The sequence below is a fragment of the Heptranchias perlo genome, chromosome 9, assembly GCF_035084215.1.
Source record: "Heptranchias perlo isolate sHepPer1 chromosome 9, sHepPer1.hap1, whole genome shotgun sequence".
NCBI classification, from domain to species: Eukaryota; Metazoa; Chordata; class Chondrichthyes; order Hexanchiformes; family Hexanchidae; genus Heptranchias; species Heptranchias perlo.
Window position 1 is genome coordinate 67,180,909 of NC_090333.1, and position 27,802 is coordinate 67,208,710.

At 42.1% G+C, this 27,802-nt stretch overlaps 2 protein-coding genes across 3 annotated transcripts in view; one reads left to right on the forward strand and one right to left on the reverse strand.

The window, feature by feature from the left end:
- Positions 1–370: 370 nt before the first annotated feature.
- mgst3a (microsomal glutathione S-transferase 3a) lies at positions 371–24,670 on the forward strand. 2 transcript variants are annotated; one of them, XM_067990676.1, is made up of 6 exons: positions 371–479; positions 8,591–8,717; positions 11,473–11,546; positions 13,695–13,752; positions 22,032–22,104; positions 24,385–24,670. In XM_067990676.1, the coding sequence occupies exons 2-6, from the start codon at positions 8,601–8,603 to the stop codon at positions 24,495–24,497; spliced, it is 435 nt and encodes a 144-aa protein (XP_067846777.1). In that variant the 5' UTR covers positions 371–479; positions 8,591–8,600; the 3' UTR covers positions 24,498–24,670. The 2 variants fall into 2 exon arrangements, with proteins under 2 accessions (XP_067846777.1, XP_067846778.1); XM_067990677.1 differs by having other exon boundaries at positions 386–483.
- Positions 24,671–26,197: 1,527 nt separating this feature from the next.
- Positions 26,198–27,802, reverse strand: part of LOC137325505 (4-trimethylaminobutyraldehyde dehydrogenase-like) — a 32,687-nt gene continuing 31,082 nt past the window's right edge. The window contains exons 10-11 of the mRNA XM_067990678.1: positions 26,800–26,912; positions 26,198–26,699 (exon numbers count right to left, since the gene is read on the reverse strand). Of these exons, the coding sequence (XP_067846779.1) occupies positions 26,605–26,699; positions 26,800–26,912 (208 nt within the window). The 3' untranslated portion in view covers positions 26,198–26,604. The remainder of the gene's footprint in view (positions 26,700–26,799; positions 26,913–27,802) is intronic.

A 27,802-nucleotide genomic window follows, 5' to 3' on the forward strand; every position in this document is an offset into this window, starting at 1 on the left:
AGTAAATCTGACTAAAACCCCGTTAAATATTAAAACAACATAAAGTGAGATCAGGTCTCAAGAATTCGAAGCAATTCAGAATGCAAGTGGGACTCTGAAACCCTGACTGATTCCCGGACTGGAGTCCAAGTGCTGGATTGTGTCCTGCCCGGCACTTGGGCTTTAGCAGGACTCAGATGCCTGAAATAAAAATGTTAAATTTTAAAAAATGCTGGAAATACACAGCCGTTCAAGTCAGAATCTACAAAGAGAGCAGGTGGGTTATCATTTCGGGTGTAAAACTTTTCCTCAGAACCTATTTGACTGGTACCCCTGCAAACTCTGCACTCCATGTTTCCCTGATCCGCAAATCTGCTTTTCCAAACCACCCCTCCGCAGCGCAGCAGTAAACGCCCAGGTTTATAAACGTCGCCCTTTTTGACGCGAGTGTAAAGTCATTGAATCCCAGACAAGGACAAGGAGAGGCTGCGGCAGTTCAGGTCGGTGCGTTTATTTTATTATCGCGGGGGGGGGGGGGGGGTAAGCAATAACTAAAGATCAAATGTTATTGTTACAAATTGCAATCTGGTTACTTTCGGACAAAGGGGGTCGGACTGGGTGAAACTGACGCGGAACTTCCTGATGATCCAAATGTCTGCAGATAACCCACCTTTCTAAGGATAACGTGGGAGAAACATCTCTGATTCTCTCCAGAATATGACTTTAAATGGGACTTACTTACGCCCACAAGTAACTGATTCAGTTGCACTGCATTAATGCTGCGTTGTGCGATATACTGGCGAACGTGTGGTCGCCCCCCACTCTCGGTTTGGTTCCGAGTCTCATCTCAACCGCTTGGTGCGAAATGAATGTTTGGCTCGAGATAAGACTATCCCTGGTTAGTTGCTAGGTCGCTGATACTGTGTGTACTTTGCACCGGCCCTAACTTTAGTGTGCGATTTGAAACATTTTAGAGATAAACTGATAAACTTTGATCATTTTACTCGCTTCCAAAATAAAAAGTAGTGTTTCATTCAGCTGACTGTGCTCCCCTTCGGTTCAGGTTATCAGGAGTGACGGTGAGTTTATGTAACTGACAATGTATCTCCCATTCCCTAAGAATTGGGGATCAATTTTAATCTCACGTCAGTCTCTTTCCTCCTCTGGCAGCACTTCGCCTTGTTCCGCCCCCTCACCTGTCCTTAAAAATCCTCATTCTCTCCCGCCCACCACAAGCCCCACCCGGAGTTTCTCCTCCAGATATCCTTCCTTTCCTCCCTCAGCCTCTGCATGAAGTGACTCCTCATCCCAGTGATTGCAGTCTAGATCTCAACTCACCTTGCCCTCTCTTTGATTTCACTGCCCTCCCTAAACCTCTTCTACCCATGTTCACATCCATCTCCTCAACCTTGCCATCTCATGTGGCCCTATGCCCTTAATCACAGACAAGGTAATCTCTGATCACTTCCTTATTATCTCTCACCATCTGCATCCTCTCTTTCAACCCCACATCCTGCTAGGTTTGCTCCTGTAAAAAAAACTCTTTCCCCCCCCCCCAAGTCACTTACAAACTCCCAGCTGCCTAACATTTAGCCTATTATTTGCCACAATACTTCTGCAGCTGCTGATCTGCTCGATTACCTCTTAATTTACTGCCCTTGTCCCCAGGAAAGGTTTACTCTCTCCCATCCTGCATGGCCGGCATCTTCACTCCCTCAAGTACAAGGGATGCAGACTTCAGTATATCCAGCACACAACTGGTTTGGCCATCCATCACCAGATTTGGCTGGATCACTTGCCCACCATTTTAATTATTAATTCTTGGGATGTGGGCATTGCTACAAAGGCTGGTATTTATTACCCATCTCTAGTTGCCCTTAGGTGATGATACAGTTTGATACAACCGAGTGGCTTGTTAGGCCACTTCAGAGGGCCGTTAAGAGTCAACCACACTGGTGTTGGACTATTGGCGTCACATAATAGGTCAGACCAGATAAGGACGACAGGCTTCCATCCGTAAAGGACATTAGTGAACCAGTTGGGTTTTTAACGACAAACCGACAGCCTCATGGTCACTTCTACTGATTTTAGCTTTTTTTAAAATTAATTTCAAATTCTGAAACTCCCATGATGGGATTTGAACTTGTGTTCCCTGGATTATTAGTCCAATAACATAACAGCCCACACATAACTTGCCCAGCAGGCTCCCCCCTTTCCTAGCCCTGATACTGTGTCCTTCTCTACTTTCTCTCGTCTCCCCTCATCCCCTTTCTGAGCTCATCTTGTCCATGATACCCAACCCCTGCTCCCTCAACCCATTCGCACTAAACTGCTGACCATCCAACTTCCCTTCCTGGCCTCTATGCTAGTTGACATTGGAAATGGCTCCCTCTCCTCAGGTACAGTCCCCCTTCCTCTTAAAACAGCCATCATCAGGCCCCTCCTCAAAAATACCACCCTCAACCCATCTGTCCTTGCAGGCCACTGCCCCATCTCCAATCTCCCTTTCCTCTCAAGTCCTTGAAGGTGTTGTTGCTTGTCAAATTTATGCCCATCTTTCTCGTAGCTCCAACTTTGAATCTCTCCAATCAGATTTATGTCCCTGCCACAGCACTGAAATGGCCTAATCAAAGTCACAATGACATCTTCTGTAACTATGTCGGTGGTGCATTTTCCCTGTTTGACACAGTTAAACACACCATCCTCCAATCCCTCTCCTCCATTGTGAGGGGTCTGGTAGTTGCCTGTGACTTATTATGTTGTCCTTTTTGAATATCAGCACCATATTAGTCTGTTTCCAATCTTCAGGTACCTCTCCAGTGTCCAGTGACCCCCTCATAATGATTGTCAGTGCTTCACAAGTCTCTTCCATAGTCTCCCTCAGCACTCGGATAAATCATAGAATCATAGAATGATACAGCACAGAAGGAGGCCATTCGGCCCATCATGCCAGTGTCAGCTCTCTGAAAGAGCCATCCAGTTAATCCCACTCCCCCTGCTCTTTCCCCATAGGCCTGTAGATTTTTCCACTTCAAGTATATATCCAGTTACCTTTTGAAAGTTACGATTGAATCTGCTTCCACCGCCCTTTCAGGCAGTGCATTCCTGATCATAACAACTCGCTGCGTAAATTTTTTTTCTTCATGTCATCTCTGGTTCTTTTGCCAATTGCCTTAAATCTGTGTACTCTGGTTACCGACCCTTCGGCCACTGGAAACAGTTTCGCCTTATTTACTTTATCAAAACCCTTGATTTTGAACACCTCTTCAGGGATCTGTGGACATGCACTCCAAGGTCCCTTTGTTCCTCTACACCTCTCAGAATCCCCCCATTTATTGTGTACTCTCTTGCCTTGTTTGTCCTCCCCAAATGCATTACCTCACACTTCTCTGGATTGAATTCCATTTGCCATTTTTCTGGCCACCTGACCAGTCCATTGATATCTTCCTGAGGAGCTTTCCTCCTCACTATCAACCACACGGCCAATTTTGGTATAATCTGCTAACTTCTTGATCAAGATCCCCACATACCACAAAAAGCAAGGAACCCCAATGGAAACAGCCTTCCAATCACAAAAACACCTGTCAACCATTATCCTTTGCTTTCTGCTACTGAGCCAATTTTGGATCCAACTAACCACTTTCCCTTGGATCCCATGGGCTTTTACTTCTTTGACCAGTCTGCCATGTGGGACCTTGTCAAAAGCCCTGCTAAAATCCATGTATACTACATCAAAACACATTACCCTCATCAACCCTCCTTGTTACCTCCTCAAAAAATTTAATCAAGTTAGTCAGACACAACCTTCCCGTAATAAATTCATGCTGACTGTCCTTGTTTAACCTGTGCTTTTCTAAATGATGATTTATGCTGTCCCTCATAATTGATTCCAGTAATTTGCCCACCACTGAGGTTAGACTGACTGGCCTATAATGAGTCGGTCTATCTGTTTCTTTTTTAAACAGTACAACATTAGCAGTCCTCCAATCCTCCGGCACCATGCTTGTAGCCAGGGAAGATCAGAAAATAATGGTCAGAGCCTCTGCCATTTCCTCCCTTGCTTCTCATAATGGCCTGGGATACAAATCATCCGGGCCTGGCGATTTATCTACTTTCAAAGATGCTAAACCCCTTAATACTTATTCTCTCACTATGTTTATCCCATCCAATATTTCACACTCCTCCTCGATTACAGTATCTGCATCGTCTCCCTCTTTTGTGAAGACAGACGCAAAATATTCATTAAGAACCATACCCACATTTTCCACCTCCACACATAGGTTATCTTTTTGGTCTCTAATAGGCCCTCCTCTTTCCTTAGTTATCCTCTTGCTCTTTATGTATTTATAAAACATATTTGGGTTTTTCTTAATTTTACTTGCCAGTATTTGTTCATGCCCTCTCTTTGCTTTCCTAATTTCCTTTTTAATTTCACCCCTGCACTTTCTATACTCCTCTAGGCTTTCTGCAGTATTGACCTCTGTGTCTGACATAAGTTTCCCTTTTTTGCCTTATGCTCCTTGTCATCCAGGGGGTTCTAGATTTTGCAGTCCCAACCTTTTTGTTTGTGGCAACATGTTTACTCTGAACCCCTTGAATCTCCCCCTTGAATGCCTCCCACTGCTCTGACACTGATTTACCTTCAAGTAGCTGTTTCCAGTCCACTTTTGCTAAATCACTTCTCAGTTTAGTAAAATTGGCCTTTCCCCAATTTAGAACTTTTACTCCTGTTCTATCTTTGTCCTTTTCCATAACTATGCTAAATCTAACTGAATTATGATCACTACCACCAAAATGCTCTCCCACTGATATTCCTTCCACCTGCCCAGCTTCATTCCCTAAAACTAAATCCAGAACTGCCGCCCCACCCCCCGGCCTCTTGTTGGGCTTGCTATGTACTGGCTAAAAAAGTTCTCCTGAATGCAATTTAAGAATTCTGTGCCCTCTATACCTTTTACACTGATTCTATCCCAGTTAATATTAGGGTAGTTGAAATCCTCTACTATTACTGCCCTATTGTTTTTGCACTTCTCAGGAATTTGCTTACATATTTGCTCTTCTATCTCCCTCTGACTGTTTGAGGGTCTATAGAACACTCCCAGCAGTGTGATTGCCCCTTTTTTGTTCTTTAGCTCAACCCATATGGCCGCATTTGATGATTCTTCTAACATATCATCCCTCCTCACAGCTGTAATTGTTTCTTTAACCAATATTGCCACCCCCCTTCCTTTTGTATCCCCCTCTCTATCTCGTCTGAAAACCCTGTAACCAGGAACGTTGAACTGCCATTCCAGCCCCTATTTAAGCCATGTAATAGCTAAAATATTGCACTTCCATGTACGTGTCTGTGCCCTCAGGTCATCTGCTTTATTCACTATACTCCTTGCAGTCATCGCTTTTATTTGAGAATTCTTTGCTTCAAGAGGGCCTGTTGTGAATCATAGAAGTTTACAACATGGAAACAGGCCCTTCGGCCCAACATGTCCATGTCGCCCAGTTTATACCACTAAGCTAGTCCCAATTGCCTGCACTTGGCCCATATCCCTCTATACCCATCTTACCCATGTAACTGTCCAAATGCTTTTTAAAAGACAAAATTGTATCCGCCTCTACTACTGCCTCTGGCAGCTCGTTCCAGACACTCACCACCCTTTGAGTGAAAAAATTGCCCTTCTGGACCCTTTTGTATCTCTCCCCTCTCACCTTAAATCTATGCCCCCTCGTTATAGACTCCCCTACCTTTGGGAAAAGATTTTGACTATCTACCTTATCTATGCCCCTCATTATTTTATAGACTTCTATAAGATCACCCCGAAACCTCCTACTCTCCAGGGAAAAAAGTCTCAGTCTATCCAACCTCTCCCTATAAGTCAAACCATCAAGTCCCGGTAGCATCCTAGTAAATCTTTTCTGCACTCTTTCTAGTTTAATAATATCCTTTCTATAATAGGGTGACCAGAACTGTACACAGTATTCCAAGTGTGGCCTTACTAATGTCTTGTACAACTTCAACAAGACATCCCAACTCCTGTATTCAATGTTCTGACCAATGAAACCAAGCATTGGTTATGATTACTTCCTCCAAGTATTCATGAAGTAAATCACTTAGAATATTTATTATTTTGTGATCATTCTCGGTTTCAAGCCAGTTTGCATCTTTTGTGCTTTTAGCATCTTGGCCATCTTGTTGCTATGATGCAGAAAATGTATTTTATTGTTCTACTTAGCTTCAGCTGCTGTGCTCTTTTTCCAGGTATTTCTTTGTCTCTCTCATTACCTTTTTTTTTAAACTGCAATTTTGTGTATTATCCCAGTGAGCCCCTTCTCCTTTCTCCCTGCAGCATTTGTGCAGGCCATTTTTTCCTCTTTTTTTTCTCCCTTTAATTTGTTTGTGCTGTTTGTTTAGTGTGAGCTTGTTGGTTTTGGGAATGTGTTTATCCTGCATGCTCGTCACTATATCTGATGTCTATCCAGGCTAGTTCATTTTGTAGCTTTCTACCCCCCACAATACTGTGGCTTCTCCCTATCCACGGCTGCAGAGATAAACACGAGAGAAGTAGAAGCAGATTAGTAAGTAATGAAAGAGGAGAGAGAGGCGAAGGCCTGCGTGTACAAGTGTGGAAAAGTGACACACACAGACACCAGAAACAGGGGAGAGATAGAGAAAAGTGCCGGAGGAGAGAGGGACGAGGGGCAGATGGAAGTGATGTGATCCAACATCTGTTTTTTAAGAAAAAAAGACTCAGTTCAGCCATCATGTGGTGATTCATCATTATTATCATCAGCTATCAAGTGGGCTGCCTGCTCTGTAGATCTGGTCTACTGATTCAGAAGATTGCATACCACTGTGCTGATGAATGTCAGCAAGCAATAGTCTCGAACACCTTTTTTACCTGGTGACTGCATTTCAGCATCTGTGGTAAAAGTCATTGTGAGATTTTAAACTTACCGTCCTAGCCAGAAGTCACCCTATAAGATAATAGTTTGACTCACTCTTGAGTTAATGGTTAACTCCTTTTGTCATCACTGCAGTTTATATTTAAATATTGGTTTACTAACCTCTACAAAGTATTTTTTTCTCCTTCCTCCTCACCCCTCCATTTAAAAAAAAAGCAACTCTATTATGGCCACACTGTATTAGAAATAGAGGTGTGTGAAGCAGTTTGTAATATTTGTATGAAGCTATACTCTAACTTCAGTAACATATTGATGACCAAAATGGCACATGTGTTGGACAATTCAGTTCTCTATGGGTAGAGATTTTGTGTGCGTGTCTTTTGCATACAAACCAGTGTTGCATTTTTGGCATTCCGTGGGCAGCAGCCATATCTGTAGGAGTATGTTCAAGGCTGAGATAGATTTTTGGACTCTCGGGGAATCGAGGGATATGGGGATCCGGCGGGAAAGTGGAGTTGAGGTCGAAGATCAGCCATGAACTTATTGAACGGCAGAGCAGGCTCGAGGGGCTGTATAGCCTACTCCTGCTCCTATTTCTTATGTACTTCTTGATTGACTGTCAGCTCTGTGGTGATTACATGATGAAATCCTATGCTTTTCCTAATAGCATTTGTGACAATATGTACCCACATCATTGAATTTGGATCAAATTTACTTTCAAGTTAAACTCACTTCTATGCCTCCAGCTAGCTCTTCGGAGGTTGAGTTGCTTTGTCCAAGAGTCGGGTTGTGGGGATGTGTGTATTGATCTATCACACAACTTTGCTTTCTGCGTTTCTCACCTTGTATTACATCAATAATTCACATCCATTCACTTGCATGTGGCCCAAAATGTGATTTGGCTCTTTTGCACTGTTATCTCCTTACCTCCCCAAACCATCCCTTTCTACTTCCCCCACCCCCCAAGTTGACTGCCACATGTATTTCCAGCATTTTGAGGGAAAAAGGAAAGACTTGCGCTCATACAGCGCCTTTCGTGACCTCAGGACGCTTTACAGCCAGTGAAATACTTTTGAAGTGTAATCACTGTTGCAAGATAGGAAACGCGGCAGCCAATTTGTGCACAGCAAGGTCCCACAAACAGCAACAGTCCCACAAACAGCACTGAGATAATGACCAGATAATTAACTGATATACACACACAATTCTTGCAACAAATAAGATCAGATATTTGACCCTTCACAAAGCAACAGATTGAAATTAATTAATTCAAGGAATCTTACAACACTCACCTGACGAAGGAGAAAGCCTCCGAAAGCTTGTGATTTTCAAATAAAACAGTTGGACTATAACCTGGTGTTGTAAGATTCCTTGCATTTGTCAACCCCAGTCCATCACCGGCATCTCCACATCGAAATTAATTAAGGTGGTGCATTGTCACATTGGGGTAAAACACTAAGAGTGACGGGATGCTGGTTTCTGAGCAGTTGTTTCTACTGTCCATGCTGATCCCGGCCATGCTGCCTTTTGGATATGTTGGCAAAGGTCAGGTTTCATCCCAAGAGAGAAGAGGGGGTGAAAGATGGGCAGGAAGAGTAAACCCCTGGGTATTGCTGTGTGTGTCAGTAGGTAGTCAAGAAACTGTCCTGTTTAATCATGTTTATCACCAGCAGAACAAACTCACTGCTCCTATCTATTTATGTTTGCTTTTTAGGGTTCAAAAGATGGTGGTACTTTCGAAAGAATATGGGTGCGTGGTGCTGACTGGCGCTGCCAGCTTCGTCATGGTCTCCTACTTAGCTTACCAAGTTGGAGCAGCACGCAAGAAGTACAAAGTGGAGGTGAGTTTATGCCAAGGAGCATGATAACTGGCCTAATGAATCGCCTCTGGATTCTGCTGAAAAAGTAACTTCTGCCACTGATGTCGATGGACCTTAACGTGAACCAGTTCACTGTCTAATCATTTTATTTTTAGGTGTGTCTTAAAGACATCTGTAGGAGAAGTAATGGCAGCTTTTGAAAGCCTTTCAAGTTGCAGTGTAGGTGTGGTGGTATATGCTTTGAGGTTAAGCAAAGATTAAAAAGATGATTCTGTTTCATACATAAAACAATGAACATAAGTTTACTCTGGACAATTTGTTTAGTCTTGCATTTTATTTAAGATATCTTCCAACTGCCCCCTGAATTCTAGTAGTTAATGCCTGTGACTAATTTAGTTATTGACTGGTTCAAGTGTAGGTCACCAACATGAACAAGCCTTAAACTGGCAGGATGTGGAGATTTACAACACTCGGCACAACTTTGTTAATTATGTTTGTCGATTTGCACGCAATGATGCCATTCATATTTGAACTGTTGACTTTGTTGCTTGTATGTGATCCATAATGACACAAGTCTCTTCTATTTATTATTTGCTACTTTACACAGCAACAATTCTCAATTTGACTCTTCCTTCCTGCTGCGCCCCCCAGTCTCCACCCCCCCCCCCCCCAAACCAGGAAAATTCAGCACTTTTTATGTTTGGAGAGTGATGATTTTTCAAGACGGTGTGAAGTTGAAATCACAATAGTTAATTGCAAACTGTGTCATATAATTGGCCCCTTATCAGTGTACTTCTTTGTATTGCAACCTACCTCTGCCCTGCTTGACTTGTAGCTCAAGAGGCTGTGCCTTAACTGAAACAGATGAGATGCTGACTCGGCTATTGATTGCTAAAGAAATGGGATGCCACATCTACAAGAGCAGGAATAACTAGAATATCATCTCATCTCTCTCTCTCTCCCTCATGAAGCCCGTAACTCACGTTAGAGTACAGTCCCCAGGGGCAACAGACAATTTCCAGTATCTCAACTAAGTGATCATTTGTCATTTGTTGCTAGGCGATTTTGGCATGGAGAGCATTACTGCCTAGACTGATCCTGTCCTTGCCTGACATCCAAACAATGGATTTAAGGTGATTGGCAAAAGGATCAAAGGCGACATGAGGAAAAACTTTTTTAAACAGTGAGTGGCTATGATCTGGAATGCACTGCCCGAGGGGGTGATGGAGGCAAATTCAATTGTGGCTTTCAAAAGGGAATTGGATAAGTACTTGAAAGAAAAAAATTTGCAGGGCTCCGGGGAAAGGGCGGGGGAGTGGGACTAGCTGGATTGCTCTTGCAGAGAGCCGGCACAGACTCGACAAGCCGAATGGCCTTCTTCTATGCTGTAACCATTCTATGATTCTATGAATGCAATCTGGGTGTATCCTTAGCTCAGGAATGCTGAGACCAATTGTAATGCTGGAGTTCAACAAGTATACTAATACTGTCATCCCATATAAGGAAAGGGTAGGGTTAAAGGAGGAAACTGTAGCTATAGTGTTTCACCTGCTTAGATTCCGGGGGGAAAATAATTTGAAAAAAGGGGCATTACTGTTGGGTAATGACCAGTCCGGGTCACAGTCATTGCCCTCAAACAGGCAGAAGGACACCAAAAGAAGATTGGTTCATCAAATTAATTTCTGAGCAGAACCAAGGAGTTGATAAGTGTGAATAAACTTTTAACTGCAGTGAGTGTTGTGTGTACTGCAGTTTTGTAATAGTCTCTTGTGACAACTGCTGCATGTTTGACTAAGAAAAATTTGTCTTTGAACTTGACTGGAAAAATGATCATGGTTTGGAGTTTATACTTGAATACTAAAAGTCTTGAGATTTGAATATAAGAAACTTGGTCCCTTCCTATTGTTTTGGAAACTGCGGGAAGGAAGAGGAGGAGGGATTGGAATGGAATATTTCCTAGGCCATTTTTTTTCAAACTGCAAATTCAAAGTACAAAAAAGTTCTTGTGCATTTTTTTTCCCATTTTGTTTTCTGCCTGGTAATCGTGAGAGTGATTGTTGAATGTCAATTTGAATGTGATCGGGAGAGGGTAGAAAAACCAGATTTCCTGTTCTGTTGTTGCCAAATTAAGATGTGTGCACCATTGTGTTACTGGCAAAGTATCAATTGGAGATAAGGCTTCTTGAGGAAGAATTTTCTAAATTTTGTATGTTGTCGAAGGTAGACAAAAAGGATATGGAGGGTGTGCAATATTGGAAGATGAAGTGGACACAGGGGTCTATAGGGGATATAAGGTTAGGGGGAGGATGGGGAGCTATCAGACTGTATTCCTGAGTCCAAGGGTTTTGATAGTGGATCTGCTGACATTTTGATGCAGTCTTTGTGTGGACTGCTCCTCTTTGCATTTAAAAGCTGAGCTAACTTTATATTTGGAGACCAGGAGCCTCAATCCATTTGATTCCCTTATCTTCACTTCAGTGCACAGGTTCTGTTAATGCTATTGTTTCTCAAACAGGTACATCAGGGCCCAGATTTTTTATAGTTTATTTAAATGGCAATGTTTCTTGTCTTAACTTGTCATATTCAGTCCATGTTTGGGTACAATATTTCCAGTAAAGTCTTAACTTGAAATCTACTCAAGATGCATTTACTCTAATAGGTCAGGTTAGCTGCAGGTTGGATTTGAGTGCATGTCTGATCCATCCTGCCCTAAATAGCACTTTAATAAGGTCCTCAGTTTCTAATAATCTACATTTCTCTTTTTTGATACACAAAGTACCCAACGATGTACAGCGATGATCCTGAGACAGGACACTTGTTCAACTGTATCCAGCGTGCTCACCAAAATACGTAAGTGTCACTGAATATGCACTAAGTTACATACATGCAGTAATAATTTCCATAATTTTGCACTGTGACCTATATATAACAAAAAGACAGTTAAAAAGAAACTTTTTAATTTCAGTTGAAGGTCAAATCTTGGCAAGATAAATTACTTTGTTGGCTTCCTTCCATTTTATAATAATGAGATTTAACTTGCACTCCTTATTAAAAGTCGAGCATGTGCTTTTAACTGTTTTAAATTGATATCATTATACTATTAGACCAGCAAAATTCTTGCAGACTACAGCTTCTCCTTTCGAATTAAGGCTATAAGCTGTGTTTTGCTTCAACGGATGACAATATATTTTGGTACCAACTAGTTGTATTTATATCCACTCCACGAAAGAACATCTGAGGGCAGTGTTTTGGCTTAACTGAAGTCCGTAGAGCGTGAAGAGGAAAAAATTTATCCTCGAGGTGATGGTTCTGCTGGTTAGCGTAGTGATTGGAGGTCGAAGGAGACTGTCTTGGTGATGGACCATATTGGGTAGAAATCTCGGCTCAGTGTCCAACTGAACGGCAAGGTTGTATACCCTAATATTTGACTACATAAGTAGCCATGGAGACTGACGGAGTCAGCACTAGACGCTCTAGGTGCTGGCGAGAGTCAAAGAGGCTGACTTCAGTTTTGCCAACATGTGAGCTGTAAAAAGTTAACACTCGTTCAGGATAGGAGCCTAGATAGTACAGCAACAGCCCTGGGATCAATAGTTGTCAGAGAAGTAAGAGTTGGGTGTCAATGGCGCATGTATGGAAGCTGACCCCATGTCTCACTGAGAAGCAGCACATAAATGATGAATAGGAGAGATGGAGCACTACAGAGGCAACCCATATGGATACAGGAGGAGAAACTGTTTTGGAAAGTGTCGTGGTTGTGTTGGGATAGATAGGAGTGGAACCATGAGAGAAATGCTCTGGAGGTTGACCATTGGAGCGGGGCAATGAGTTGCAGTCACACAGGATATCGTCGGTGACTGACCATAGTGGTCTCAGTGTGCTGTGCGCTGGCTGGAAACCAGATTGGAGAAACTCGAACTGTCAGGGGTCAGCACATACTTGGGTAGGAAAACTGTTCTCTAGGATCTTGGAGAAAGAGGGCCGATTATAATTAAGATGGTAAGTTTGTGAGGATAGACCAGGACCTTGGAGAAAGAGGGCCGACTATAATTGAGATGGTAAGTTTGCGAGGATAGAGGGGATAAGAGTGGGCTTTTTAAGGAGGAAGAATCATGTTGATATTAAAAAGGATGGTAACAACACAAAGAAAAGAGGATGAATCAGTGAATGTGAGGCTGTAAACGGGGAGTTTGATGATCAGAAGATGGATTGGAAGGGAGTACAGGAGCAGGTGGTGGACTTCATGGAGAAAATTATCCAAGGCAGCAAACTAGATTACAAATCCATTGAAAGGCATTACTCTTAGTGATGGCAGTGGATGAATGCTCAGTGCATATGACACTCCTGTGTCTGCTAGCTTAACTGTTTATTTTAAGTGGTGTCAAATGTTCATCTGCTTTTTACTCAGTGAATTCTCTAGCCTGCGGAACTGTTATTTCTAAACTGAGATACATCAAAACTAGTTTTATATTTTTAAACCATAATGAGCGAGACTCTCCTCCCAAGGGAGACTTAGCGGTTATGTGGAACTAATAGTTTTAACTAATGGACAGCCACCTATGTTGAGCAGGGGAACTGGATAGACAGATTAGTTTTTGAATGACTTGGAGGCAGATTAATTCAATCAACTAGACCGCTCTCCTTGGGCTCCACTTGCACTCTTACTGTTTCATCTCTTCAACCACTATCTTTCTTTTTAAAGCAGCTTTAAAAAGCTGCTGTCTCCCTCACACAGCTGATCTGTAATGTTTCATTGCACGGATGACCATTGAAGTTGATTAGCAGGTACCCTCTCTGGTTGCCCGTTGAGGGTGGCTCCACCCAGTTCCTGACTGTTATTGGCAGCTGTAGTGATCAGCCATCATTTTCAAAAACTTAACTACTTAAATATCCTTAATTTTTCTGTATCAGCTCTGAATAATCCTCCAAATCTAGAAAAAAAAATGGAATCAACTTTCATGACTTTTTTTCTCTCCTCCTGATTGTTACATGTTTTAGACTGGAAGTCTATCCACCATTCCTCTTCTTTCTGGCAATCGGTGGAATCCGGCACCCGGTAAGTAACGTTTAACAAATTTCTCTATTGAACCTTTTTTGACCATTTTTCCACCCAAATGATTTTGAAAAAGACTTTTAATGTTGGGTTTCAGAAAGCATAGTGTAATCAAAAAGGTACTGAGATGATGGGTAGTCAAGTTGATAATGAGCTAGTGTTGATGTTTCCCCATAGATTGTAAATAAACAGCGAGAGATAAAACAGAGCTACAAGATGCCTGTCAGGTTTGTAAGAGGGAAAAACTGCGAGGGCTTTCACTGAGATTAAGAGGTTTACCCTTGTAGATCTTTCATTTAGTCACTTTTTTTCTTCTCATTATTCCTTCAATATAGCTTTTAGAAACTTTATTTGATAGATCTTCAATCCACTATTTTTAAACTGCACCATGTGGAAGTCACCCAAAACATGATCAATATGAAACAAAAGGTACCATTTTAAGTATTTTGTTTTGTGCTCATCAGAATGAAGTGTGTTGGTGAATGGCTTATTTTCTATACCAGGCACCCACTGTTGGCATCAAGTAGGAGACAGCAGGTTGATCCAGTGTAAAGTTCCATCTACTCTGCTCCAGCAATGTATCTGAACCCTAGCCCATGAACGACTCCTCACAGTAGACCAGTGTGGCATTTTTCCATTTTCCATATCCATTCTGTAACTTGAGTGAGATTCCCAATTAGTGCTGAATTAGGAGTGATTGATACTATGTCCACTAGGAACTATGATGTGGTGATGCCAGTGATGGACTGGGGTTGACAAATGTAAAGAATCTTACAACACCAGGTTATAGTCCAACAATTTTATTTGAAAATCACAAGCTTTCGGAGATTATCTCCTTGAACGTTTCGCATTTATAGTCAGAGAACAATACCTGGTGATTACAGATAATTTTTCCAACTGCCCGTTGTCAAAGCAATCAAAGTGTTCAGACAGAGAGGTGTTACCTACTGTAACATCTCTCTGTCTGAACACTTTGATTGCCTTGACAACGGGCAGTTGAAAAGATTATCTGTAATCACCAGGTATTGTTCTCTGACTATAAATGCGAAACGTTCAAGGAGTCCCACGCTCACCTGACAAAGGAGATAATATCCGAAAGCTTGTGATTTTCAAATAAAATTGTTGGACTATAACCTGGTGTTGTAAGATTCTTTACACTAGGAACTAGATTGAGACTGCCCAAATTCATTTCATTTAGGACACTTGCATCCCATCACTCTGGGCTAGATTTGAACCCAGGTCCCAGAGGTGAAAGTGTCTAACTCAAGGCATCCCATCTTTCTTTTCTCCCCCCCACCCCCGGCCCGGTTGAAATGTTTCATTGAAATAACAGCAGCATAGTTAGTAGTTGATAGAAATTTTAACTTGAGAGACTGAACAATGAGGTGGATTAGTACACAAGTCATTTCACCTCTCAGATCATAGAATCATAGAAGTTACAACATGGAAACAGGCCCTTCGGCCCAACATGTCCATGTCGCCCAATTTATACCACTAAGTTAGTCCCAATTTCCTGCACTTGGCCCATATCCCTCTATACCCATCTGACCCATGTAACTGTCCAAATGCTTTTTAAAAGACAAAATTGTACCCGCCTCTACTACTGCCTCTGGCAGCTCGTTCCAGACACTCACCACCCTTTGAGTGAAAAAATTGCCCCTCTGGACCCTTTTGTATCTCTCCCCTCTCACCTTAAATCTATGCCCCCTCGTTATAGACTCCCCTACCTTTGGGAAAAGATTTTGACTATCTACCTTATCTATGCCCCTCATTATTTTATAGACTTCTATAAGATCACCCCTTAACCTCCTACTCTCCAGGGAAAAAAGTCCCAGTCTGTCTAACCTCTCCCTATAAGTCAAACCATCAAGTCCCGGTAGCATCCTAGTAAATCTTTTCTGCACTCTTTCTAGTTTAATAATATCCTTTCTATAATAGGGTGACCAGAACTGTACACAGTATTCCAAGTGTGGCCTCACCAATGCCCTGTACAACTTCAACAAGACATCCCAACTCCTGCATTCAATGTTCTGACCAATGAAACCAAGCATGCCGAATGCCTTCTTCACCACCCTATCCACCTGTGACTCCACTTTCAAGGAGCTATGAACCTGTACTCCTAGATCTCTTTGTTCTATAACTCTCCCCAACGCCCTACCATTAACGGAGTAGATCCTGGCCCGATTCGATGTACCAAAATGCATCACCTCACATTTATCTAAATTAAACTCCATCGGCCCACTGGCCCAATTGATCAAGATCCCGTTGCAATCCTAGATAACCTTCTTCGCTGTCCACAATGCCACCAATCTTGGTGTCATCTGCAAACTTACTAACCACGCCTCCTAAATTCTCATCCAAATCATTAATATAAATAACAAATAACAGCGGACCCAGCACCGATCCCTGAGGCACACCGCTGGACACAGGCATCCAGTTTGAAAAACAACCCTCTACAACCACCCTCTGTCTTCTGTCGTCAAGCCAATTTTGTATCCAATTGGCTACCTCACCTTGGATCCCATGAGATTTAACCTTATGTAACAACCTACCATGCGGTACCTTGTCAAAGGCTTTGCTGAAGTCCATGTAGACCACGTCTACTGCACAGCCCTCATCTATCTTCTTGGTTACCCCTTCAAAAAACTCAATCAAATTCGTGAGACATGATTTTCCTCTCACAAAACCATGCTGATTGTTCCGAATTAGTCCCTGCCTCTCCAAATGCCTGTAGATCCTGTCCCTCAGAATACCCTCTAACAACTTACCCACTACAGATGTCAGGCTCACCGGTCTGTAGTTCCCAGGCTTTTCCCTGCTGCCCTTCTTAAACAAAGGCACAACATTTGCTACCCTCCAATCTTCAGGCACCTCACCTGTAGCGGTGGATGATTCAAATATCTCTGCTAGGGGACCCACAATTTCCTCCCTAACCTCCCATAACGTCCTGGGATACATTTCATCAGGTCCCGGAGATTTATCTACCTTGATGCGCGTTAAGACTTCCAGCACCTCCCTCTCTGTAATATGTACACTCCTCAAGACATCACTATTTATTTCCCCAAGTTCCCTAACATCCATGCCTTTCTCAACCGTAAATACCGATGTGAAATATTCATTCAGGATCTCACCCATCTCTTGTGGTTCCGCACATAGATGACCTTGTTGATCCTTAAGAGGCCCTACTTTCTCCCTAGTTACTCTTTTGCCCTTTATGTATTTGTAGAAGCTCTTTGGATTCTCCTTTGCCTTATCTGCCAAAGCAATCTCATGTCCCCTTTTTGCCCTCCTGATTTCTCTCTTAACTCTACTCCGGCAATCTCTATACTCTTCAAGGGATCCACTTGATCCCAGCTGCCAATGCATGTCATATGCCTCCTTCTTCTTTTTGACTAGGGCCTCAATCTCCCGAGTCATCCAAGGTTCCCTACTTCTACCAGCCTTGCCCTTCACTTTATAAGGAATGTGCTTACCCTGAACCCTGTTTAACACACTTTTGAAAGCCTCCCACTTACCAGACGTCCCTTTGCCTGCCAACAGACTCTCCCAATCAACTTCTGAAAGTTCCTGTCTGATACCATCAAAATTGGCCTTTCCCCAATTTAGAATTTTAACTTTTGGGCCAGACCTATCCTTCTCCATTGCTATCTTAAAACTAATGGAATTATGATCACTGGTCCCAAAGTGATCCCTCACTAACACTTCTGTCACCTGTCCTTCCTTATTTCCCAAGAGGAGGTCAAGTTTTGCCCCCTCTCTAGTCGGGCCATCCACATACTGAATGAGAAATTCCTCCTGAATACACTCAACAAATTTATCTCCATCCAAGCCCCTAATGCTATGGCTGTCCCAGTCAATGTTGGGAAAGTTAAAGTCCCCTACTATTACCACCCTATTTTTCTTGCAGCTGTCTGTAATCTCCTTACATATTTGCTGCTCAATTTCCCGTTGACTATTTGGGGGTCTGTAGTACAATCCTATCAAAGTGATCTCTCCCTTCTTATTTTTCAGTTCTACCCATATAGACTCAGTGGGTGAACCCTCGGATATATCCCCTCTCACTACTGCCGTGATGTTCTCCCTAATCAAGAATGCAACTCCCCCTCCTCTCTTACCTCCTGCTCTATCTTTCCTATCGCATCTGTACCCTGGAACATTGAGCTGCCAGTCCTGCCTCTCCCTTAGCCATGTTTCAGTAATAGCTATAAACATCCCAGTCCCATGTACCCATCCATGCCCTGAGTTCATCTGCCTTGCCCATCAGACTTCTTGCATTGAAATAAATGCAGTTTAATCTAGACTTCCCTTGGTCTTTGCCCTGCTTTCTCAGACCATCTGTTCGGTCATGTTCTGTACACTCTCCCTTACTGCCTTTTGTTTCTGTCACCACTTTATTTTCCACTGACTTCCTGCATCGGTTCCCATCCCCCTGCCACATTAGTTTAAACCCTCCCCAACAGCACTAGCAAACACTCCCCCTAGGACATTGGTTCCAGTCCTGCCCAGATGCAGACCGTCCAATTTGTACTGGTCCCACCTCCCCCAGAACCGGTTCCAATGGCCCAGGAATTTGAATCCCTCCCTCTTGCACCATCTCTCAAGCCACGTATTCATCCTAGCTCTCCTGTCATTCCTACTCTGACTAGCCCGTGGCACTGATAGCAATCCTGAGATTACTACCTTTGAGGTCCTACTCTTTAGTTTAACTCCTAACTCCCTAAATTCAGCTCGTAGGACCTCATCCTGTTTTTTACCTATATCGTTGGTGCCTATATGCACCACGACAACTGGCTGTTCACCCTCCCCCTCCAGAATGTCCTGCAGCCGCTCCGAGACATCCTTGACCCTTGCACCAGGGAGGCAACATACCATCCTCGAGTCTCGGTTGCGTCCGCAGAAACGCCTGTCTATTCCCCTTACAATCGAATCCCCTATCACTATAGCTCTGCCACTCTTTTTCCTGCCCTCCTGTGCAGCAGAGCCAGCCACGGTGCCATGAACCTGGCCACTGCCACCTTCCCCTGGTGAGCCATCTCCCCCAACAGTATCCAAAACGGTATACCTGTTTTGGAGGGAGATGACCGCAGGGGACCCCTGCACTGCCTTCCTACTCTTCCTTTGTCTGTTGGTCACCCATTCACTATCTCCCTCAGTAATTTTTATCTGCGGTGTGACCAACTCACTGAACGTGCTATCCACGACTTTCTCAGCATCAAATCCAGAGTAGACTGATGCTATGAAAATACTTCCCTCCTTCCTTTCTCTGTCGATGTCCTACATAAAGCTGGCAATCTTCCACAAATTCCATGAGGATTGTTGTTCTGAAAAGTAGCAAAATCCTCACTGATACAATAGGTGAACCTTTGATGTTGGGGTTAAAGTACATTGTCTGGTCAGAGTATAAATAGCTTCAGACTGACTTGAAGTGCTTGATGCCGAGAGTAGGTGACAAGTGGAAAAATGTTTCATTCCCTAACAATGAAGTCCTTGCCTTAGTGAACACAATATTCATCAAAATCCATGCATTTCTTAAAATCCAGATTTTGATACGCACACTGCCAAACATAGTTGGAAATGTCGCTTCGTATTAAGGAACTTGGTCAATAAACCCAAGGAACTTAACTCTTCAAAGTATTACAAGGTACACACAGATGAAGATGACCATTTGGCATATCTTAGCTATCCATCCAGAAAGATACCTCTCTTCAGGGCTGGAAAGTCCCAAGTTTTTCCAATCTTTCCTCACAACTCAGTCCTCTGACGCTACAGATCAGTCTCCCGACTCTTCTCCGAATAGCTTCCAGTGCTTGAATGTCTCTCTTGTGCCTCGGTGGCTAAAATTGGATGCAATACCCGGTCTGATCTGACCAGAGTACTAAAGTTTGAGTATGGCTTCCTTTGGCTTGTACTATTCGGCTACAGATAGTTCAATATTCTGTTTTGTTGATTGCTGCTCTGCAGTGAGTGAAGTCAGAGCTACTCATCTGCATTCTTAACTATTTTTGACACTATTCATGGACTACTTAAGTTGCCCATATTTTTTTTCCTATGCCAAGTTTTTCAACAAAAAGCAGGACAAATTAAATCCAGCCAATTACCACCCCATCAGTCTACTCTCAATCATCAGCAAAATAATGGAAGGTGTCTTTGACAGTGCTATCAAGTGGCACTAACTCACCAATAACCTGCCCACCGATGCTCAGTTTGGGTTCTGCCAGGACCACTCGGCTCCAGACATCATTACAGCCTTGGTCCAAACATGGACAAAAGAGCTGAATTCCAGAGGTGAGGTGAGAGTGACTGCCCTTGACATCAAGGCAGCATTTGACCCAGTGTGGCACCAAGGAGCCCTGGTAAAATTGAAGTCAATGGGAATCAGGGGGGAAACTCTCCAGTGGCTGGAGTCACACCGAGCACAAAGTAAGATGGTAGTGGTTGTTGGAGGCCAATCGTCTCAGCCCCAGGACATTGCTGCAGGAGTTCCTCAGGGCAATGTCCTAGGCCCAACCATCTTCAGCTGCTTCATCAATGACCTTCCCTGCATCATAAGGTCAGAAGTGGGGTTGTTCGCTGATGATTGCACAGTGTTCAGTTCCATTCGCAACCCCTCAAATAATGAAGCAGTCCGTACCCGCATGCAGCAAGACCTGAACAACATCCAGGCTTGGGCTGATAAGTGGCAAGTAACATTCGTGCCAGGTAATGACCATCTCCAACAAGAGAGAGTCTAACCACCTCCCCTTGACATTCAACGGCATTGCCATTGCCGAATCCCCCACCATCAACAGCCTGGGGGTCACCATTGACCAGAAACTTAACTGGACCAGCCATATAAATACTGTGGCTACAAGAGCAGGTCAGACACTGGGTATTCTGCAGCGAGTGACTCACCTCCCGACTCCCCAAAACCTTTCCACCATCTACAAGGCACAAGTCAGGAGTGTGATGGAATACTCTCCACTTGCCTGGATGAGTGCAGCTCCAACAACACTCAAGAAGCTCGACACCATCCAGGACAAAGCAGCCCCCTTGATTGGCACTCCATCCACCACCCTAAACATTCACTCCCTTCACCGGCGCACTGTGGCTGCAGTGTGTACCATCCACAGGATGCGTTGCAGCAACTCACCAAGGCTTCTTCGACAGCACCCCCCAAACCCACGACTTCTACCACCTAGAAGGTCAAGGGCAGCAGGCACATGGGAACAACACCACCCGCACGTTTCCCTCCAAGTCTCACACCATCCTGACTTGGAAATATATCGCCATTCCTTCATCGTCGCTGGGTCAAAATCCTGGAACTCCCTACCTAACAGCACTGTGGGAGAACCTTCACCACACGGACTGCAGCATTTCAAGAAGGCGGCTCACCACCACCTTCTCAAGGGCAATTAGGGATAAGCAATAAATGCTGGCCTTGCCAGCGACACCCACATCCCATGAACGAATAAAAAAAAATACCTCAGATTCGACTGTGCCTGGTTTGGTATAGTCTGTGAATTCAACCAGTTTACATTAAGCTTCTGAATCAAACTAATTAACATTCATGTTTATGGTGCTTGAGGGATTTTTACAGTATACAAAATGACTGCTGCATTTGCCTCTAAGTCATTTCAAAGTAATTCATCATGTGAAGCCTTTTGGGATGTTTGAGAGAAGTGCTACAATACTATATAAATTTAAACCTTTTCTTTTAATATATTCTGGAAGGATCACTTGATTCTTTTCAATTAGTTGCTCTATGTATAATTTTAAAAAGTAGAGTTGTTAGCCACTTCAAAATCTGAATCCTTTGGTGAGAACTTGCCAATATTGTTTTAATATACATTTCAGTAGCTACACAAGAAAATCTGTATTTATAAATCATGGTTCATGTCCTCAGGATAGCCCCAAAGCATGTCACTATCGTTATGTAGGCAAACACAGCAACCAATTTGCACACAGCAAGGTCTCAAAAAGCAAAAGTACTATATTTCTAGTGGCTTTGGCTGGGGAGGAAATGTTGGGGACACCAGGAGAACTACTTGTTTTTCGAATAATGCCATGGGATCTCTTGTATCCACCTCAGTAAGCATTCAGGGCCTCAAATTAACATCTTAACTGATCAACAGCACTTCAGGCAATGTAGCACTCCCTCAGTACTGCACTGAGGGAGTGCAGTACTGAGGGAGTACTACATTATGTGCCTTAAATTATGTGCTAGTCTGTAGATCTAACTGGAAGAGAGTCCTACCAACTGTGCCGAGCTGACAAGACCTTACCATTGCTGTTTTTGTTTTTAGCGGATGGCGAGTGCGCTTGGAGGAGTTTGGATAGTTGGAAGAATTGTTTACGCATATGGCTATTACACTGGAGGTGAGTGCTTCAATCTAAACAGAATTTGTAAAATAAACAGCTTTGTTTCAGTACTATTCCAAATGTAGAATTTTAAATACAATGTCATTCCTGTAAGGCTCAAAAGGGCAAGATGACAACTTGTGTTATTGGGTTTTTACAGTAGTTACACTGAGTTCAACAACGGTCACTATTTAGTAGCTCACACCACTAGTTTAAAAAGTTAGCTACTCTATTTAACGAGACGGAACATTTAGCATCACATGGTAAAACGACCAAAGATGCAACTCCAGCTGTTGTTAACTTAATTACAATCCCCACAAGAAGCAGGGCCTCAAGAAAAAAAACAAAAAATTGTTTGACATACTGGAATACATGCAGCCATGTGATCCCATCTTCAAGCTACAAACCAACTGACAAATTTATTTCACACTGGCAAATGATCAGTGTATTAATACAATTTATTTTCAGTATTTATAACATCTTCTATTTTCTATCAAAACAAAGATGCTTCTCCTGCACTACCTCAACATAAAGTTGATCCTTGAAAGTCGCTCACTTAACACTACCACACAGCCACTGATCGAGCTCAGTCTCTTTGCTAGCTTAAGACTGACAGTCAACAAGTATAACATCAGACACGTTCAACATACTTTTGAAGGTGCACTGAATGAAAGGACATTAGACAACTGTATCTCATAATTGCATTACATTCACAGGTTGTTGGTTACCTTGAATGTTTATAAGTACATGTGTCATTTACAGTATTGTTTAGACATTTTGTCTGTAACTAAAGTGTTAAGCTGGCCGAATCGAATTGCTTGGAATGATTGATTCACTGATCTGTCAAATACTTTGATCTGTTAAATTGGTCGTCATCCAAGTATAATGACAACAATGAAACCACACAGACCAAGGCCGCCTTGATCTACATGTCTGTAGGTGTGAAAGTTAGCTAGGCTGTGACATGTATTCCATAAAACTTCAGGAAACCATGAGTAGAGACTGACCTTAATGCTGCATATGCTGTGTTCAGTATGAAAAACAATTGATAAATAATCTGCCTAAAATTCTTACTTTTGTCACAGAAACATCACATTAAAATCTTAATTCTTGGCTTCTGTGGCGGGAATGTAGAAGAAAGTAAACTGGCCCAGTTTTCTGAACTGTTATGTACTCGATGAGAAAAGCCCAGCAGGCCTGTACATGCTAGCCCCACTTTAGTTGTTTCGTCCCCACCCCAGGAGACCAAAAAAGGGCTGTAGCCAATTCAGGAACCTATGTCAAAAATTTCTTTCCAACCACTCAAAAGAGAATCAGGCAAGCCTGATCAAGCTATTTGGTATAGATAAGGGATTGAATCTGAATGTGTAATTGTAGTTGTCCATTGAATAGAGAGGAAATGTAGCTTTTCTTAACTATGTATTAATTGAACAAAACCTTGCCAAAATAGCCAAGAACAACTTTGCTTTCTCTCCTGATTTGAGATATCTGCTGTCCAGCCATTAATAGACTGCTATTCCATGTTAAATATTGAATTATTGGTGGTATTCTGTTATAGAGGAACCAGTAATATTGAGATGCCTTGGTACCTAATGCTTGCTTTTAAAACCTCCCCCAGACCTTTTTCCTTTCTGCTCAGTGTCCTCCAGGTTAAGTGCTGCGAGATGTCTTCCTGCATGGGAAGAGTGCCCTGGATAGAAGTTGTTGTACTTTGACACATATTTTTAGTTGAAGGGCTTGTCCAGAGTCAGTGGGCTGATAATTCACTGAACCAGACATGCCAGCTAGGATATGGCGAGGGATTCTCAAACATGTCTTAGTGTTGAACGGCTGGTAAAAAAATGTAATGGAGTGTTCCCAAGAGATGTTTTACACTTATTTAAATGAAGATTGCACACTCTTCTCCTTCAAACCTACCTCTTTGATCAAGCTTTTGGTCACCTGTCCTAATATCTCCTTATGTGACTCGGTGTTAAATTTTGTTTGATAAAGCTCCTATGAAGAGCCTTGGGCTGTTTTACTACATTAAAGGTGCTATATAAATGCAAATAATTGTTGTTTAGCTTCAGCTATCGTTAAAAATGGGTCTTGCCCAGCATCTCTAGATTTGAAGAAAAACTGTAGCTTTTAATTAGTTTGTGTTTGATAGTGAACTACTCAAACTTAAATCTTGGTGAAAGCTTTATTAAGGAAAACTTGAAACTGGAGTTTTTCTTTAATCTAATTATTTTGTTCGTGTATAAATTGTAATGAGTCTCTTAGAATGTTTAATACTTTTTTTTTGCTTCCCCATCTTAGAACCTAGTAAGAGAATTCGTGGTGGATTTAGCTCGCTGGCTCTCCTGGGACTCATGGGGACTGCAATGTCATTTGGATTTCACCAGCTGGGATGGCCCAAACATTGCCACTGAAATTCTGCTATAATTAATTTATGACCTTCGGGATTGAGACCTGATTTTCTAAACTTGAAAAATGAATACTTGATTAGCAGACTATAGCAACAGCTATAGCTCATTAATAGCAAACATTTGCTTCTGAAATTTGTATTCAACTTTTTATAAAATAAAGTTATTACATATGGCAATTGTTTATTTAATTGCTTGGTATCAAACCAATGCTCCTTCATAATACATTTTGTAAATGTTATTTATAACAATCCCCCTTAAACTGAGCATCTCTGCTGAAAATTCACTCAATACTCATTAGTTGGAAGGTAGAATATGCCAGACTCAAGACTGCTGAAAGAAAGGGTGAAATGGGAGAGTCAGTTATAACTATATAATAGTTTAAGGTTTATCCTCAATTAGCTCTCATAAGAGGACAAGGAGTCTAGGATGGGAAAATAAGTTTAAATATCTTGCCCGAGTCAGAAGATTGAGTTTAAGACCCACTCCAGAGACTTGAGCATGTGCTCTAGGCTGACACTACAGTGCAGTGCTGAGGATGTGCTGCTTTGTTGGAGAGGCTGTCTTTCTGATATATTAAACTGAGACCCCATCTGCCTGTTTTAGTAGACAAAGATGATCCCAGGGCACCTCCAGAGAAGGGGAGATCCCCTAGTGTTTGACCAACATCACTAGCCTAACTGGTCATTCAGATCACTGCTGTATGCAAGTTGGTTACTGCATTTATCTACATAACCAGCAAATACACTTTTTTCAAATGTGCTTTGAGATTGAGGTGGTGAATGGTACTATAAAAATGCAAGTTCTTTAATAACCCCAAGTACCACATGTTAATTCTACATCATCCTGACTTGGAAATATATCACCGTTCCTTCATCGTTGCTGGGTCAAAATCCTGGCACTCCCTTCCTAACAGCACTGTAGGAGAACCCTCACCACATGGACTGCAGTGGTTCAAGAAGGCGGCTCACCACCACCACCTTCTCAAGGGCAATTAGGGATGGACAATAAATGCTGGCTTTGCCAGCGACACCCACATCCCATGAACGAATGAAAAAAACCTTACTTTGAAAGTTAATGTACAGTTCCACATTTTTAAAGTTGTAAAGGAAATTGACCTACAAGAACTTCAATTATTGGAAGAGAGAAGAGTAACCTTAATGAACAGATTAAATAGAATTTTTCATTGAGCTGAAGTTTTTCCTCATGGAATGTGTAGATACAGACATCTAGTTTAAAAAGCATCTTCTGAAACTGGTGAATCTTGAGTTTAAGAATTAAATTGGCTACATGGTCTTAAATTATTAAACTTATTGCCTACAATTTAATTTTGTAAAATAAAGTTTCATTCCACCATTGGGAGAAAGTGGCAAGTTTTACATCTGCTATCCCTTGTCTTTCACATTCATTAACACAAAGTACTAGTGGATTGCCTGTTCCTTTACCCATGGAAAGTTGGGACACAGTGAATTTTACTCAGTGTATATAATTGATGCTCTGTTTGTACAAAGTGCACCACTGGAGATGTGACTATCACAACATTAATACCTAAATAAGGAGTAAAGAATGTAGATATGAAATGTATTGTAGGTGTTGCACCATGAAAACAGCCTGTATGGCACTTTGATTCTGAGAACTTAAATCTTAAGTAGTTTGTGTGTTACCTTCCCTCCCAGCAAGAGAAAAACAGAGACTGAGGTTGGAACTTCCATGGATCCAAAAAAGCAAGTTTTATTTTTCACAACAGAAAACTGTCAAGGACTCTGTGCTTCAGTCTGATCTGAAATCATGCCCATGCAGGTGAGACTAAGATACTGTTAAAAGGCACTAACACAGGTTTGTAAAGTTTTATTAAAAACAAAACAATCCATTTGAAATTTTCATAGTGATGCAGTTGAACATGGACAATAAAAAGTCCCAATGATAAACTGAATATAGTTTGAATGGTGACCACATGTCGTCACTTACACTAATTACAGAATACCAGCATCAGTAGAAATAGTTTAAATTAAATAAGAAAATTAGCTTTTCACTGCTTGCACTACTAAGCTAGTACAAACTAACCTGAAACAGATTGAACAACCCAGGCACAAAGAGACGAGATTGTGGCAGTTTAGAAAGGGCATTGTGGCTCTCCCATTTCCACATAAACGCTTTTTAGCTGTGTGTAATAGTCAACTGTCGCTATTCCATTCTCTTTTCCAAACCCTGTAAGAATTGAGTCAGGATTACTTTTCAGTTATCTGAAAACTTTCTTTTTTTGAAAAAAAATTACAAATAATTCTAGAAAAACAAAACTTATCCCTACCTGACATTTTATATCCTCCAAAAGGTATCTCAACTGGGGAGACATTATAGTTGTTTATGAAACATGTCCCTGCCTCAAGAGCAGCTGCCATCCGATGAGCTCGACTCAGATCTCTGAAAAACACACATTACCAGCTGCAAAAGTGTCCAACAACGATGGAGAGCATAAGCAAACTGCTCCCCCCACACCCCTTTATCTCACAACTGTCCAATACTTTAAGTACAAAAATAACATTTCTCATATCAACATTTAAAAATCGTTCATTGCTTGAAAGATAATTAATTGCTTAAGACAATCCCTCGGAGTGGCCGAGCCTTAGAGAGCAGGGGGTTGTCTCCTGCTAGTCAAGAGTAGGATTGGTGAACAGTGGGATGCTGACCAGTGCTCTGGAAGTAACTTGCACGGTTTTCGCTGGTTAAATGCCAGCATTTTATCTGAGCACACCTGAGGGTGCCTTAACTTGGCCACTTGTACGGTAGCTCTTTGGACTTCGCTAAGTGAAGTGCATCCCTTATGGGGAGAGTGTTTGCCCTCTGTATTAGGCAAAGGAATCCTACGGGTGTAGGTTTTCAGTAATTTATTTTGGCAACACTTAATCATGATATATATCTGACACCCATATGACCAAATATTGTTTTTGAAAGCAGTGCTATTTAAGTGAAATCATTTTATAAATCACTACTAGTAATAAAGGTACAAGTCAAACCCAAAGAGTTTGCACTCCCTCATTCAGAAATGCATAGATTTAACAGTACCAGAGCACCAAACAAATGTGCACAGGCAGTGAATTAGTTGAACCCCAAATACAAGAGGAAGGGCTTACCTCAGTGACTCACATTGGGCAATATAAGCTATCTCTCAGCAAATCACACTAATGTTCACAATAATAGTCCTACAATCTGTGGGATGCTTGTTGCCCAATAATTCCTCATCTACATTCCTTCCCTTATGTATCTCCATGTTTCAGTATGTATAGAAGTCTCTCTTCTGGTCCTTCAGTGTG